Below are 17,017 nucleotides of genomic sequence, written 5' to 3' on the forward strand. Positions count from 1 at the left end.
AGAACGTCTTGTCAGTACAGTCAGTAGTGCGAGTGAAAAGAGTCCGTCTATAAGGCGGCGAGGTCCGCGCAAGCACAGAACTCGAGGAAGGCTCGAAGGGCTTTCGTCTTCGAGCGCGCGGGAAAAAGTATGTCTTCCATTGTTTCGGCAGGTAGTCCAAGCAGACGATAGCGGCTTACCAGTGCGCAACGCTCAGTGGCCAGGTCAGGGCAGGAGCAAACAATATGCTGCAGCGTTTCGTCATCACCGCACCTTCGGCACGCTGGCGATGAAGAGCGACCCGCGGAATACATGCGTGCCGCAGGCCAGACGCTGCCAGTACGCAGGCGAAGCAACAACCGCCGCTCGCATCTGTCCAGGCCGGTCTCCGGAAGGGATGGTGGAGGTTTGCCGCTTGCCACCCGTGTGTCAGGGTGGGCCGTTGGTAAGAGCTTCCGCAGTCGCTGTTCGCAGGGGGCGGCCGTCAGAGGCGCTCGCCTTCGTACCGAAGGAGGAGGGTAAAATCAGAGGGTGGGGCAGCGCGTTCGCAGCTCACGTTCCAGGTATAATTTTTATATAAGGCGTTGATAGGGCCGCTGAGCTTCAACAACACTCTTCCTCACCGCGACATGAATTGGCCTCTCTGGTGCAGTACTTGGACCACTAGTTTGCTCGTGGCATTGAATCAAGTGAAGGGACCTGAAGCTAGAAACAGAAAGAAAGAAAAGAAAAGATGTTTCGGTCGTAGATGTGAATTACAGAGGAAACTGTGAGCATTCAGTTTCCTAGTATACAACAATGAAGCTGGGCCTGCCACGTATTGCTTTGGGCTGAGAGTCGATGGTGTACTACAGCCACAGGACGCGTGGCGACACAAAGGAAGTTCTATTGACGACGGCAGAGAACTAGGCAGTGGTCCAATTATGAAGTTTGCAAGTAAATGGTAGTATAAGAACATTCATTTGGACTAATTAATCAGTTCACGCTTAATTCAATAGTCTACGACGTCAGTCGTGATTATGTAATAGCTGTTACAAAAACTGCTACGTATCAGTCTTCTAAAAGAGCCGCAAAGATCAGAATTATCTGCATATATCTTCCACTAAGCTCGGTAAGTTCTTTCTAACCTGTTAACACCGCGGCGAAGCTGCTCTTGTTCGTCATTATGCGCGCCATGATTCATTGCGTTCGGACAATAATGTCGCTTTGTACATTGACTCTGGTCAGACTTATGGCTTACGATTTACTTTATTCGGCTACGCATACTCTGTAACTCAAAGACAGGGGTAAGAAAACAAACATTTTGTTGTATCATGTTCTATTCTTGCCAATCCCTTCGGCGCTGTAAGCATGCGCAAACTGCGTCTGATTCCGCGATGATGTTGTTGTGTGGCGTGGTCTTATTGGGAGCCACACGATGTAAATAGTCGACGGGAGAGTGGGGCCAAATAAAAGCTCGAGAAGACAGAATGTAGCGAGGCATTCTGAGCTATCTTTGCCATCTCGTTTCGCCATCGAAACAGGGCACTAATGACGTGGCTCGCTTGAAGAAACAGAGAAAGGGGGAACGGTGGGGGGGGGGGGGGGGGTACTCTGTTGGTTTGCTGCTTTGAGCCGGCGATGCGAAGACAAGAGGGCGAGCTTTATCCCGCGGGATACGCTGCGCTTTGTGGGCGTCGACATAGGAAAACAAACACGCGTCAATCGTGGCGTTCCTTGCGCCGCGCAGTCGAAAGCGTATATCGTAGCTGCGTCTCCATGGAGCGGGGGCGTAGCGACGTCCACATCGGTGAGCGGGCTACTGCGTAGATGTTGCGAGGGCAGCGTGGAATGGTACCAGTATTATGAAGTAGAAACTGCGAAAAAAAAATGTCGTTAAGGGTCGAGTTACAGCCAAAGTGAGGAGACCAAAGGTACGTTGTGGCCTACTACATAGTTTGAAGCACTAAACAGCGAAAAGAGATTAGGAGATATTGTCGCAGAGTCGCGATCATCTTTGCAGATCGCGAAACAAAAGGACAAAAAAAGAGAGAAAAGGGTGAGGGGTACAGATTCAGGACAAGGCACTGACGTCACAACGTTGTACCGACGCCAAAGCGGCCTCCGTGATGTTGTAGCGTATAGTGTGGAAGTTGCGTGCCCTGTTGATTCACTCACCCGCTAATTTCTTTCCGGGCGTGCCGAGAAATCGGCAAACGGGACGGCGCCAAGCGATCGGTGGCTTTACGTGAATGCCCTATACTGAAGAGAAGCTTGTGATAGCAGCTGCACTCAAAAACATCGCCCGAAACGCTGCGTACTAATCAACCAGCGAAGCTGAAACGTGCGACTCCGATGTTTCTGCACGAACTTCGATCTACCGAAGTGTCTTCTGCTGTACATTTTGATGTCTATGTCACCACGTTTAAGAGCTGCATGCTTAAAGCTTAAATGATATAGAACACCTAAAGGCTTTTATGGGTAGAAACTCACGCTGCAGTGGGTGTCATACGTCGACGAGACCAGAAGAAAAACTAGTGCAAGGTCAGGGACCCTTGGAGGCAGCGTATGCTAGCACTGTTTCTTCGCTATAAATTCTGCGCATTCACAAAACACCACATTTTCGAACGTATCAGCTGCGCGCAGCTTCCCTGCAAAAGCTTCCTTGTGCGAGTTTAGACCTGTGGAAGACGTTCCACAGTGCTTATATCCAGGCGCATCCTTTAAGAGCAGCGGCTCTCACTCTATATCTTACGCCCGAAGTCCAGCTTACAGCAATCGCCTTTCTGCCCTTCCTGGTGCGCGCATAGCATATCCACTTTGCCCGTGCCGTCTATTAAAGGCATCACAACTCTCCCGTCTACACATGCTGGTATTGCTGCTCATTTAGCGCCGGAACTTAGCAAAGGGGGGGTCAAGAAAAAAATAAATCGAGCAAAAGGAAGGGATACATCGTTCCGTATAACCGGAACTCTTAAAAGCTTCGAAAACAAACCGGCCCGCTTTGCAAGCGGTGTGTCTACGCGGGTTTTGGTGAGCACAATACAGCTGAAAGCTGTCGAGTCTCTCGGCAGTGAAGCGCTGGCGAGAGGTCAAATTGTTCGATCTTGAACGAGAGGCTCGCGTTCAGCCTTTTGTTTGGAGCCGTCCGTCATTGAAAACAGAGGTGCCTGTTCTATTTTCTGCTGCTGGAAGGAATAAACGTGAAGTGTTCGCTGTTACTTTGCAGAAAAATAAAAGCAACACCTGTTTCATTAAGGCAACTGCAGCGTGCCCCTGAATGCAGCTAATTCAGCTAATGCAGATTCTTTGTGCATCCGCTTTGTGAAACGGAACGAAGCTGGTATGTGATACAGAGATATAAAGTGTGACGTTAAAGGGCTCCTAAACAGCCCCTAAAATCACAAAAAAAAAGAGTGCGTTACTTTTTCCGTTCGTTTTCCGCCTTTGCGGCACAATTAGTGGCAACAGCAGTTTGCTAGCGGGACGTCATGATGAAACAGACCCCCTCGTCGATATACGAGATATATCTGTTGGGAGTTTAATCCTACTTTCCTTTGCGATGCAGTCACATACACGCTCGGCCTTGTATCGCCCGACTATCGTGCGCGATAAACTGATTTAACGTCGTTCGCCGCGTTCGCGACTGCGCTAGCGGAGATAGCGATGGGTCATCGAAAAACGCGATATTGTCGCGGGCATAACGCTTAAGTTCTGCCATTGCACGTGTTTTCCGAAGAAATAAGTGGTGAGGAGGAAGTGTGGCGAGAAGGAAGCCATCTTCTCGTATTGTGACAGCTCCGTCATGTTCTATATATAGTTTCATTTAGTGGCGGCACTGGTGATACAGCTGTACTCGGCTGCTGGCCCGAAGGTCGTGGGTTCGATATCGGCCACACTTAGATGAAGGCTACACAGTAGAGGCCCGGGTACTGTGCGATTTCCGCGCACGTTCGGAATCGCCAAAAAAATGGCCCAAAACTTCCGCAGTTCTCCACTGCGAAGTGTGGCAGTTTGGGCTAGTTGGTATGACATGACGATAGCTATAGCGCGAGAGCAGAACGACGACAAAGAGACAAGAAGGACACGAGCGCGACTGATTTCTTGTGCTTGTGTCTTTCTTGTCTCTTTGCCGTCGTTCTGTTCTCGCGCTATAACTATCGTCTCCACGGTGGCGTGCATATCGTGGTTTCGGCACGTTCAGTCCCATAGTTTTTAACCTGTAACGCAAGTTTCCACTTACAATATGCCACTTGCGCGTCGAACAGCCGCCCATGCGGTCGCGTTCCCACTGCGCAGGCGCACGCCACCTGCTACCGGACCCTGTCGCAGGAGTGCAACTTCGGCGTCCTGGAGAGCATCATGCTTCCTCCGGCTGCCGTCAGCATTCCGCGCACGGACGTTCCCCTGGAAACCATCATCGGAGTGGAGATGCGGAGGAGGGAGACACTAGCGCGGGCCACTTACCCCAGCATAGGCAAGTGTCCTCCGCTGGTGCTCGTTTAAACGGGCACTCAAGACTATAACGCTGGTAACGCTGATGGTATACATTCGACTGATTTCTTATGCCACGTGTTACGGCTCTACGACCTTGTTTTTTTATCGACGCGAACTCTAATCGAGGTCGAAGCTGATGTGGAAGGTCGCCGAACCATAGAGAAATATACTACATAAAGAGTGGCCACTGGCGCCTTTTCGCGGCCCAACAAGAAAGGGTCTGACCAACGGCTAGATGGCGTGCCCATGCTTGCTTTTACTCCTTTGTTAAGGCATGTAATAGCCTCCTCAGGAGGACATTGATTACCAAAGTTTGACGTCAATTTTTTGTACATAAGAAATTTTATTAACTTGTGCAAGTTTCTGTATCCGCTGTACATCATGTTCTGCTTAGGACGTTTAATGACTTACAACAGAAAACAGCAGCGCATGACTAGAAAGTGTTGTCTTTCTGAATTTGTTTTGCACAAAGAGGCACAATCATGTATTTTAGATGTACTGTACGTGTATTCCCTTTGCGGACGCATGGGCGTGTAGCCTACACTAAACACACTCGCTTTCGAAGCATGAGGGTACGGGTTCAAATCCCAGCACCGGAAAGGAAAAAAAAAATGTTACTTTATTTATGCTGAAGACATTACCGGGTCTGACCAGCCACTTGTGGCGCTGAAAGCAGCGCAGTAGCTGGGCCGCAGGGCTCTACGGGATTGTCCGGCTCTTTATGTAAGTATGTTTCTCTATGGTCGAACAATTAATTTCCTCCTGGAGCATTCAAGAAAGCCACGTGACCGCGATTCCATCGGACTTCTGTCGCTCTTTCAAAACGATGCTGATAGCGCCTCCGAATGCTATATGAGCTAAAGTGCTTCCGAGCTCTGGGTTGAGCCAGTCGAATGTGCTCGGAATGCTGGATTTTGAAAATTTTTGAGAGTATGTAAAAGCATGCATGCCGCGAGAATGCTTTGGAGTGCTCGAAAGCGACGCAAGTTTCGCTGAATTGGTGAATTTACACTCCGGGACTCAATTTACGTGTGTCGTAAACTTTCTTCGTGGAGTGACGTCAACAAGCTTAAGAGGGTATGTAAGACAAGCGCATTGATACTATCCGATAGTGTTGATACTGTCTGATTCCATAGTTGAAGCTGCCTGGTGTATAGATGAACGGAACGAACTATTGTCGCTTTGGGCAATTACATGAGAGATCTGTCTATAGCACAATTCGATGGTGTTCCTCGAAGCCGTTGAATAAGAAGTGCAGTATTCAGTGTCGCGTGCGTGTGTGTGATGCGGGGCTTCTATTGGGCAGAACTATTCATACGAGGAGCCATAATTTTATGGAACCGTGACTTTCCACGCCACTTGAGCTTACGTTATCTTATAGCATTGATTTCGCTCGAAAAAAGAAAACCGCGATAACGAAATATTTACGTTGGTTTACCTGGTATACGTATTTGATAAGAAAAAAAAGAAACATTCACAGACGACACTCAGAAAGCAGGCTGTGTTCGCATAGCTCTTGCGTTTAGAAAAATTTCAAATGATTCAGGGTATCATGCGCTCCACTACGAGAGAGTAGCGAACTACTCACTACTCGCTAGCTAACAAGGCAGAATAACATGGTAGAAACAGCGCAATTACTAATAGAGTCGGCGTTCTTTTCTTAGCGCTTGTTCCATTAACTTTTCTTTTGACATTACGTATTGCGTTATTTTGCTACAGTGCAGGTAAGACCCATTGTCGTTGTTTGCAATTACAATTTGGCTGTACTATTGCACACTTCAGAGAACGCTCCCTATTGTCTGTTCTCTCAATTTTTTTTCTTTCACGCAATTCTTTCTAGTAATATTTAGATCATGGTCTGTTGTACTATACATGACTTTAAATGTTACGCTCATGTACCTTTTACTCTATAAAAAAATGTGCATTTACATAAGTAAAGGGAAAAAAATAGGTATGTCGTGCTTAACCTTGTGAACGCTACAGGTACACACAGACTGTGACTGAAGTGCTGCGTGTCTTAAATTTCAGCAAGAAGCATATCGGAGGAATTCTCATCGACAGGGGACCTCAAAAGCAAAGAATTCGATGATTATCCGTCACCAAAAGAAAAAGATAAAGATGAAGGTACGTCGATGCTCCTTCGCAGTTTCTCATATTCTTGTTCATAATGATGGAGGCTGGCTCTCAGTAGCATGTGCAGTTAAGCGTTTATTCACCATACTTACAAGTCTGAAAGCAAACGCCTTTAATTCACCTCCCTCTGCGTTCTGTATTTTTTTTGAATTTCAGAAATAATCAAAGTATACGACGGTAATGCCTCCATGAAGAGAAGGATGTTTAGGACAATCACTGTATCACGCAATGCAACTAGGGAACAAATCATCGTAAGTACACCACCACTGACTTTGCGGTCAAAGCTCGCTCTCTATATCCGATGATGAAGAGCACAGAGTCTGCCATCGCAACCACGCTATCATAAACGGAGAGCCTGGACGTATCCGTAATTCAATAGGGTGTCTAGAGGCTGCACGCGGCTCATTCCCGGGAGCTACAGAGCATGCGCAGACACGCATTAAATGAACATGCGCATTAGTGCTGGCGTGCGTAGTTGCGTGGGAACAAATTAGGTGGAAACCTAGCCTACGTTTCCTGCTGCGTGGTTGGTGACACCAAGTTCCTGATGCTGAGAATTTCGAAATTCAATTTGCTCGCTTTTACCCTATAGCTTGCCCTAATACTTATTACGCTGGTGGGGTTGCGTCTACTCTGTGCTGCATCGTTTACTTGCACAGTCACTAACGGCACGTAAAAGCTGCGTGAACTGTATATCCTGTAAAAATTTTGAACATTAAACACACCTATTTTTTTTCTCATGTCCATAGTTGATTCGCATTTGTTCTTCCAGGGTGCTGCATTGCGAGCATTCCATATATCTGGAGATCCAAAGCACTACTACATAACCGATGTGTACGGTACGTGACACCTCTCATTCACATAATGTGCTAATGGTCACCGTGTTGGTCTGTGGTCTGGTCACTGTGTTGCCGTGTAGGTCTCTCCGAAAAACTTTTGTCCCGATACGCAGGACTGTATACCTTGTCTTACGTCAAGTTGGCGACGTCAATGACGAGATAGCGCAATTGCACCACAATACGTCACCAAGTTCGTTACTTGTTGACATTGTCCATGTTTCTCGCATGAAACCCTATTTCTGTCACACTTCTCCGGACTCGCGCTGAGATGGGGCTCCAACGCCCCATTCAACGCCCGGGGGTCCTGTTACGGAGATGAAGTAAAGGAAGAGGAAGGAGACAAGCAGCTGACAGGCACGCTAGTGTGCCAATAAGCCATAGAGAAACAACATGACATAGCGTATCAATGGATACCAGGCCACTGAAGCATTGATGGAAACGACCGTGCAGATGAAGCAGCCCGAACTGCTCATGATGATGCCCCTTGTGTAGCTATACCATTATCAAGAACGGACGCCGCTGCAAGGCTTCGATCACTTGCACGAGAACTGACACTCGCTCAGTGGAATTCACCGGCATTCACCAACGTCCGCCTTCATAATTTGGACCCACACCTACAGCTCCGTCTTCCATCAGGAATAACCAGAGCAGAGGAGACACTTTTGTGCCGTCTGTGGATTGGGGTGGCCTTTACGAATGCTTATTCGTTTCGAATCGGAATGGCTATAAGCCTGACATGTGACAATTGTGGCTGCGCAGAGACTTTCTCCCATCTTCTCTGCGAGTGTCCCCGCTTCAGCGTGCCAAGAAAAGAACTGTCAAAAGCTTTAGATAGAATAGACAATCGCCAATTGTCGGAAGAAAGGGTATTAGGACACTGGCCGAGACCGTCCTCTGCACGCAAGGCATTGAGAGCGTTGTTGCGCTTTCTGCGGGCAAGTGGTCTTAGAGACAGACTGTAAACAGAGTCGTGGATCGTCTGATGACCTTCTCTCTCCTTTTTTTTACAACGTCTCTTCTCACTCATCCTTTATCCCCCTTACCCCCTTCCCCAGTACAGGGTAGCCAGCCGGTCTGAGAACTGGCTAACCTCCCTGTCCTTCCTCATTTATTCCTCCTCCTCCTCAATAAGCCATTGTGACTCTTGCCTATGGTTTTTCCTCAGTAAATGCATTTTGTATGGAAGTCATCAGCCCCGTAATAATATTGTGGACAATTAGCCGTATGTAGAGCGCACATTATATGAATAGATGAAAACTCATTGTCGGCTAGGCTGAAGCTACTCGCTCGTACAACCGCTATACGCCTTGTACTCGGCTAACATAGGGGTCTGTTGTTGATGTTGTTTTTCTTGTAATAACACTCTCCACCTTGCGTCATGCACAGCCAACCATTGTGTTTCAGACCCGAACGAGAAAGAACTGGGCGACTTCATGCCGGTGCAAAGCCTGACACGGAGGGAAGGGAAGCGGCCTGCCATTTTCCTCAGGTATCGACCTCCCAACCCGGACCAGGGATACGTCAAGGTCTTCCCCGGAAAGCTCAGGTGAGTCTGGAAATGGTGTTCAATCTGTTGCCAACACATTCCGGAGACTTCGGTTACACCGTTTCTCTATACGCCTTCACTGCCGCAAGGACACACAATTAGCAGTAGCCTTGAACTCGTATAGCGCATTACGGGAAAGAAAAAAAGAAAATGGCCAAGCGGACCGACGCAAAAGGACAGGGCGCTAATTTCCAATAGCAAATTGCATCAGGTATGTAGACTTGCGCAAGCATACAAAAACACCCGAACGTAACGCCATGACTAGACGATGCCATTGCAACGTCGCAGACCAAAGTTTCTCAGATTGTTCGCTTGAATAAAGAAGGACACTTCATGTTCAGATGGAGTGGACGAAGGGACGCTGATACTTCTGATGCGCCTCTATCATTTCTCGGGCATTTCGTGACGGGTGCTTTTTTGCCACTTCACATTGATCAAACAAGGGCGAAAATCCACAATCGCGGCAGTGAATTCCAATGTGTCCCTGCGTTGCTTCGTGCACATTGTAATGGCGTACTTTAGCTCACTCTGAAATTAGCGCTCTGTCCTCTTGTGTCGGTCCGCTCGGCCGTTTCTTCTTTACCGTAATGTCCTATGCCAGTTCAAGAACGACTAACCAACTCTCCCAATCTTCAACACTTGTAGCAGTAGCCCTTAGGTTACAACTGTGGTACAGTACGATGCTGTTTGCAGAATGACTAATGGCTTGTTGCTTGAAAACAAACAAACAAAGAATTGTGAGATTGTGAGAATGAAAAGTAATTGGAGAGAGCTCTAGTCATTGACTTATGTGTTTGGTAGTAGCACTGGCACGCCGGTGTTCACGTTCTCTGGTGTATTCCTGTGGTTACGATTTTGTTTCGTCGCACTACCGATGCGGATCCCATAGGCCACGTAGAAAAAAGCACGCGGTTGAGATATTCTCCGCCAGGTGGCGCAACGATTCCATCCGTTCACAAGGAAAGTCGCTGCTCTTTAAAGAAACTCATTCAGTTCATTTTCATCAATTATTATGACAATTATTTGGCTCTTTTCATAGGTAAATTTATACTTTATATTATATATTATCCAACATAACTCTTAGCTTGAAACAGGGCCATATATTTCGCACCACTTTTATTTTTTTAATAGACTCCTTTTAAGAGTGAGGCTGTTTAGCTAACCGTTTCTTGCTCACGCCATACCAAAAAACTATCATCACCATGAACCGATTTGCCCCACAGAAATTGGATAATGTCCCTAGTCACCACTTCTACACTAGAAATAAAAGTATTATCGTCAAACAGGTACGTGCCACTGTGCGGCCTACCAGAAAACTATCGTTATCATAGATACTGACATTTACCCGTTCGTTTCACTCAGTCTTGCCTCGGGTCGAAGTACAATAGTGAAGCAGTGAGAGGTAGTTTTATGGCACCCACTCTTGATCTTCTGCAAATGATGATAGTGTTTTTTTTAAGTTGTTGGAAAGTAGTCTGGCCATTTATTGCTCCAATTTTCTTCTTTTAGGTCTGCGGACATTTACCGCGTGATTCCAGTGACAAGTGACACGAGTGTAGAAGAAATTATGATCCAGGCTCTCGAAAAATTTGGACTAGACTCTTCGGACATCAACAAGTTCAGGCTATCCGAAGTCACGCTAGACAAAGGATGTACGTATCAATCTTCGCTTTAAATAACCAGTTCGCTTGGGACTCAGCTTTGCAATTTGAACTTTTCTTTCGTTTTCTCCCGCAGCTGTTCATGAAAGAGTGATGGACAATCAAGAAGGTCCTTGGGTGTTGCTTAAAAATATTGCCAGAGTAAGTATCAGCTTAAGCACAAGATAATTTTTCATTATACTCGGAGATTACATATACAACAAGCTACAGCGTTTGCTAAACGACTCAAACGACTTAAATAGTGTCCTTGCAACTTAAAATATGTCGGTAATGTGGTAAGGGTTTAACTTAAACATCTTTAGTGTTTCTTCCTTTTTTTACGCATTTCTTTCGACCATTTCGGCCACATCTTATAAACCTAAACATAAGTGCATTCAGCGTCAAGAGTTTAAAGACCGCGAGACATAAAAATAAATAGTCAAGGTTACCTGCTGCGGCAGGTAACTTTGAATTTCATCTTTACATCCAGCTACACACTGTGCAGTTCCACCGACTACATTGACGAAATTCAAACTTTTCTCTAATGTAGTGGTCTCTTAAATTTTGGCGCCAGCTTCATGTGCATTCTTGCTGTCGTTTTTTCTTCTCTGGGCAGGAAATATAAAAAAAACGGTTGGCAAAATATAAGTTTTTTTTTTATAGCAAATGAGTTCCGCGGCAATTCTGCTTTTCTTCTGAGTGAGTTCATTTAAATATTATGGTCATTACTGAAATACGTTCTCATTCATGGTCTCATACTACAACCTCGATGGGTTCTCGTAACTTATTCGAGAGGATTTTTGAACTGCGGTTTAAACATTGTAGCTGGATCGTTGTGGCGTAATGGCTGCCACGTGTTTCATCCGCTCGTTCACATTATTCTAGGAGTCAATACGGCAGAAAGACCTGACCAGGTTCTACCTCCAGCAAAAAGAGGATTGTTACAGCTCTAGCGTTGCCCTTTTCGTTGGAAACCTTCCACCAAATCTATCCCAGAGGCAGTACGAGAAAATTCTAGTAGACCTTTTAGGAAAACGTGAGTATCGCGCCTGGCTGCATGCGCCATTTTTTAATTAATTAAAGTTGCTACTAACAATGTAGTCTCACTACATGTCTTTTCTGAAGCTTTCGGAAAGCTCTGCGTAGCCTCTTATTTATATGGTGCCATTTTTTTTCTTGTAACCCTTTTTGAACAATTTCCATCAAAGTCGTGCAACCGACTTCGCTACTGCAATGATCAACTACAAAAATATCGCTTACAGATAAAAATCTGTAACTATGCTTAGGTGTTGAAATGTGCAATGTATCTTTTTTTTTCTTGTCAGTAGTGCTCCTATTCTCGATTTTCATGTTTCGCGAATCAGTTAAACACCTTTTAAAAGCCCATGCGTTTGTGGTAAAAAACAAACAAACTGGACAACCATTATCACATAGCTTTATTGTTTTCCTTCATAGTGACACTTCTATAAAATTGTTTACATTGACTGGGTACGTATTCACTGAACAGTAATCAAAGCAGTTGAATTGTGTAAACACAGTGCACCACCTGTTTTCTAACCAGCGTCTGTTCACTTCTTTTTTTTTTCTATCTTTCTCTGTACAGCTTATAAATTTAAGCAGATAGGTCCAATTTATTACGAGTACGGTTCCCTGATCATCACCTATGACAATGCTGACATAGCAGTGAAGGCTTTTTACATGCTGAGGGAGTCAAGCTTCGAAGACAAAAATCTCCTTGTCCTACTCCTGCCCAACACTATCCCTGAGATGATCCCCGAAGGTGTCAGGGTGAGTACCTATACTTTCATAGCAATGCACACATGTGTTGGAGGTTTTGCAGATGAGCTATCTATGCGACGTAGCTCTTGCGATTGTAACCTTTTTCCATTGTTACGATACCCTAGTAGGCAGTTCGTATAATCTAAGTTTATCTTTTTTATAATGTAGCAAGGGTGGCTGTACGATATTGTGAGTTTATTGTAAGCAGCGCCCTATTAGCAATTTTTTGTTTCTCTTTCTTTATCAGAATGCCTTATAACTTGACATGAGGGCGTACTACCTCGTGTGTAGCATTTTACTTACCTGTTTTTGTTTGTATTGCACATTTTAGATGTTTATGAGAATTGCTGCACCTCCCTTTCCACTATATAACGCCCATTGCGTGCCCTGAGGGTAAATAAATGAAAAAAAAATTAAGCGCGAACTATTCATGCATGACGTGCGTTATTTAAAGTTTCTTACGGAGACCATATGGAAGCACTAGATTGAAATCGCTCTGACTTAAAATAATAAAAAAAAGATTGGTTTTACAGCCTTTGTATGTGCCCGTCGCGCTCAGCTCGTCTAAACTTCCTGATGCGAGATTTCTCACTCTTTTTTTTGTTTACTTACAGCCGTTACTGGTATTCGTGAACGTGAAGAGTGGAGGATGCCAAGGCCTGGAACTCATCACATCTTTTCGTAAAATGTTGAACCCTTATCAAGTGTATGATTTGGAGAATAGTGGACCGTTACCTGGGTAAGTTATGTCTGCGAGGGTTGGCTGTATAGACCAGTACTTATCCGTTGATGCAGTTTGATACAAAGGTTTCTCGGTCGCTTGCTCAGACCAGTGTTTATAGATTCATACACTACCGCGCGAAGGTTACTGAATCAGTGCGGTGGTCATTCAGTAATCATTATATGTAGCGTGTTTTTGAATCACGAAATCATCAAGCGCGCTTGCGAAGTTATATGGCTGTACCGTAAAATGTCCTCTTCCTAATTTTTGCCTTACGAATGTTGTATTGATGCAACTTATTCCATGATTTTTAACATGTGTGGACATCTGATGAAGAACCCCTTTGAAGTTAAATTCAAATAAGTGGTTTCAGACTGTCGTAGACCAATTGTGTTTAGAGCCCAATTTTTTAAAAGATCTGGTCGATTACTTGAACGTCTGTCCTCGACAGCGTCACTCACTCGTAAAAACAACACACAACAATGTTAGAAATTTCGGCAGATGTTACCTAAACATCTCATAAACATCATCAGCATTTGTGTTATTCTGCGACGCCGGCTTTTAGTTTTTTTCTTTCGCTTGTGCTTGTGCCGAGCCCCTGCAAGGTCACGAAACATTGAATGAACAGTCAACCTCCGGAGTAATAAGCAAGTTTCTGTTTTTTGCGGTATATTTTTGCTCACGTTTCGGCATCTCTTTAACTTTAACGTAGGCTGGCATTGGCAAGACAGCAGATTGCTGCCATCTGTTTTCTACAGCTACATTTTCAGGAGGGTTGTACATGAATGATTTCGCTAATTGATTCCTTCACATAAATAACTTAAGCTCTTCCGCACTGATCTATCGCTGATGACACCTAGGCAGACTGCAACTGTATTATATCGTGAAACGTACGGTCTCCAGAGTACCTTACCAGTTACTGTAAACTTTTTTTTTTGAAAATTCGATTGGTTCTGGCATACTAGAAGTCCAGCACGTAAGATATTAGCTTTCAAGAATCGCAGATGGGTTCGTATGGTCTTCTTGGCTCATGAAGCACGAGGCCAAGGTTTTTTTTTTTTTTTTGTAAGAAGCTGATAAACACATCTACTCAAAAACGCACTCGAGAGTCTCGCGTTGTTGTTCGAAGCGGGGGCAGGAGCTGATAGATGGTACCATCCCATTTGCACTCCGCTCACATGGATGAATGAGTGTGTAAATACAACCCTGCAAGTAATTCGAGGGGCTTTATTATAAGAAACTATAAGAATTGACACTCATGATGACGGAGTTAGACAAGGAGAGCAGAAAGGTGGGTCTTAAAATTAATCTGCAGAAAACGAAAGTAATGTACAACAACCTCGGAAAAGAGCAGCCCTTCGAGATAGGTAATGGTGCACTTCAAGTTGTAAAAGACTATGTCTACTTAGGGCAGGTAATAACCGCGGAGCCGAACCACGAGATCGAAGTAACTAGAAGAATAAGAATGGGGTGGAGCACATTTGGCAAGCACTCTCAAACTATGACAGGTAGATTGCCACTATCCCTCAAGAGGAAGGTATATAACAGCTGTATCTTGCCGGTACTTAGCTACGGAGCAGAAACTTGGAGACTTACAAAGAGGGTTCAACTTAAGTTGTGGACGACGCAGCGAGCAATGGAAAGAAAAATGGTAGGTGTAACCTTAAGAGACAAGAAGAGAGCAGAGTGGATTAGGGAACAAACGGGGGTTACGGATATCATATTTGAAATAAAGAAGAGGAAATGGACATGGGCCGGGCATGTAGCGCGTAGACAGGATAACCGCTGGTCATTAAGGGTAACCAACTGGATTTCCAGAGAAGGCAAGCGAGTTAGGGGGAGACACTAGGTTAGGTGGGCAGATGAGATTAAGAAGCTTGCGGGTATAAATTGGCAACAGCAAGCACAGGACCGGGTTAACTAGCGGTACATGGAAGAGGCCTTTGTCGTGCAGTGGACGTAGTCAGGCTGATGATGGTGACTATAGAGACCACGTGACGATCGCAGGCTGTACGTGTTTCGGCACGTGCGCGACTACAAGATCCTGGTGTGCGGCGGCGACGGCACCGTCGGCTGGGTGCTCCAGTGCCTGGACAACGTCGGCCAGGACTCCGAGTGCCAGTCTCCGCCGTGCGCCATCGTGCCGCTGGGCACGGGCAACGACCTGGCGCGAGTGCTGCGCTGGGGACCCGGCTACACTGGTGGCGAGGACCCCCTCACTCTGCTCAAGGACGTCATCGACGCCGAGGAGATCCGCTTGGACAGGTGGACGGTGGTCTTCCACTCGGATGAAAAGCCGGAGGAGAAGCCCGGCTCACTCACAAACAGCTCGGGCTCCACGTCCGAGGACAACACGGCCATATTCGTCATGAACAACTACTTCGGCATCGGCATCGACGCAGACCTTTGCCTCGACTTCCACAACGCTCGGGAAGAGAACCCCAACAAGTTCAACAGCAGGTGAGTCTCTCTTGTTGTGGTTGTTTTCCTATTGTTAGTGGCGCATACCCACTGTGGGGGATGGGCCAAGAATCGAGTGGTTTCAACATTTACTGTTCATATTTGGAATGATGGAGGTTTAACAGAAAGATTGCCGATAGTCTAGGAAAGTGTGGTGCTAAATGTAATGCATACAAATATTTACATAAACGAATTTATTCTCAGAAAAGAGCAATAATCAGATTTTATACGTATATAATTATGTGAACCTGTTAGGATAATGAAACTGGTTAATTAGTCAACCTATTAGTTTCATCAATATAGTCCCGGATGGCCGCGCATACTATCGCATTAGAGAAACCAGAAATGGAAGCTCCAAAAGACAAAATGACAGGCAGAGATAAGTGCATACCAATACCACGCAGAAGTATTTCTAATAGGGTTTTTCGTAATGTGTTAAACCGCCTGCAGGTCAAAAAGAAATGGTCTATTGTTTCCAGTTCATCACAGAATGCACACAGTGGCGAAGGTGCCTGAGCAGACCTCTGTTTCATGTCGAACCAGCTGTTGAGATGGCGCTTTATGCGTGCTCGAAAATCACCAGGAAAGGTGCGGGAAAAGCTCGAACGCGCTTGTGCCCATGCGCTTCCTAGGTGAACGTGTCTTTTTGCGCACATCCCCAAGGAGGGCCACGGAATAGGATAAGGTTCATAAAGACACGTCAACAACGCAGAGTACGGGGAATGATACGGTTCACAAACATACATGCACAATGGATTATGGGGAGGAAGGGTAAGTGTCACAACACGTCCACAAGGATGGACGCGACAAAAGGAAAGGTTCGCGAAGACACGTCCACAAGGAACGATATGGGGACAAGCGCAAATGCGTTAGTCCCCGTGCCTTCCCCTGTGAACCTGCATTTTTTTCGCGCAAACTTTTTATATCAAGTCTCTAATGCAAAATAACAACAACGCCGACCAAGGTGAAATACACAAAACTTAAAAAGACGTTTTGGCTCCCCACACGGGAGCCTTGTTCACAGTGCTCCCGTGTGGGGAGCCGAAACGTCTTTTTAAGTTTTGTGTATTTCACCTTGGTCGGCGTTTTTGTTATTTTGCATTATGTTTGTCCCCGACCAGACGGGATTCCGTCGGACTCTTGACTATATCGAGTCTCTGTTCGATATGTCCACGGCCTATTAGCTATCACCTAGTCCTTCTCTTCAGCTACTGAATACTGCTTAACGTAAATCTTCAACTATTTTGCAGACTTCACAACAAGGGCGTGTATGTGAAGATGGGTCTCCGCAAAATGGTGAGCAGGAAGACCTGGAAGGATCTGCACAAAGAAATCCGTCTTGAGGTGGACGGAAAAGTGATCGACCTGCCCCCTGTAGAGGGTATCATTATTCTCAACATTCTCAGGTACGTGTACCTGCGGCGGTCCACTACTTGAAGAATTT

At 45.7% G+C, this 17,017-nt stretch overlaps 1 protein-coding gene across 1 annotated transcript in view; it reads left to right on the top strand.

Annotated features, from left to right (window-relative positions):
- The window catches only part of LOC119174880 (diacylglycerol kinase theta), a 72,181-nt gene that overhangs the window by 34,194 nt on the left and 20,970 nt on the right, over positions 1-17,017 (top strand). The window contains exons 6-17 of the mRNA XM_037425995.2: positions 4,258-4,435; positions 6,484-6,579; positions 6,745-6,839; positions 7,361-7,427; positions 8,832-8,973; positions 10,483-10,625; positions 10,711-10,775; positions 11,499-11,649; positions 12,217-12,401; positions 13,007-13,131; positions 15,121-15,573; positions 16,824-16,979. Coding sequence (XP_037281892.1) covers positions 4,258-4,435; positions 6,484-6,579; positions 6,745-6,839; positions 7,361-7,427; positions 8,832-8,973; positions 10,483-10,625; positions 10,711-10,775; positions 11,499-11,649; positions 12,217-12,401; positions 13,007-13,131; positions 15,121-15,573; positions 16,824-16,979 — 1,856 coding nt within the window. The remainder of the gene's footprint in view (positions 1-4,257; positions 4,436-6,483; positions 6,580-6,744; positions 6,840-7,360; positions 7,428-8,831; positions 8,974-10,482; positions 10,626-10,710; positions 10,776-11,498; positions 11,650-12,216; positions 12,402-13,006; positions 13,132-15,120; positions 15,574-16,823; positions 16,980-17,017) is intronic.

This window comes from Rhipicephalus microplus, chromosome 5, assembly GCF_043290135.1.
Source record: "Rhipicephalus microplus isolate Deutch F79 chromosome 5, USDA_Rmic, whole genome shotgun sequence".
NCBI lineage: Eukaryota > Metazoa > Arthropoda > Arachnida > Ixodida > Ixodidae > Rhipicephalus > Rhipicephalus microplus.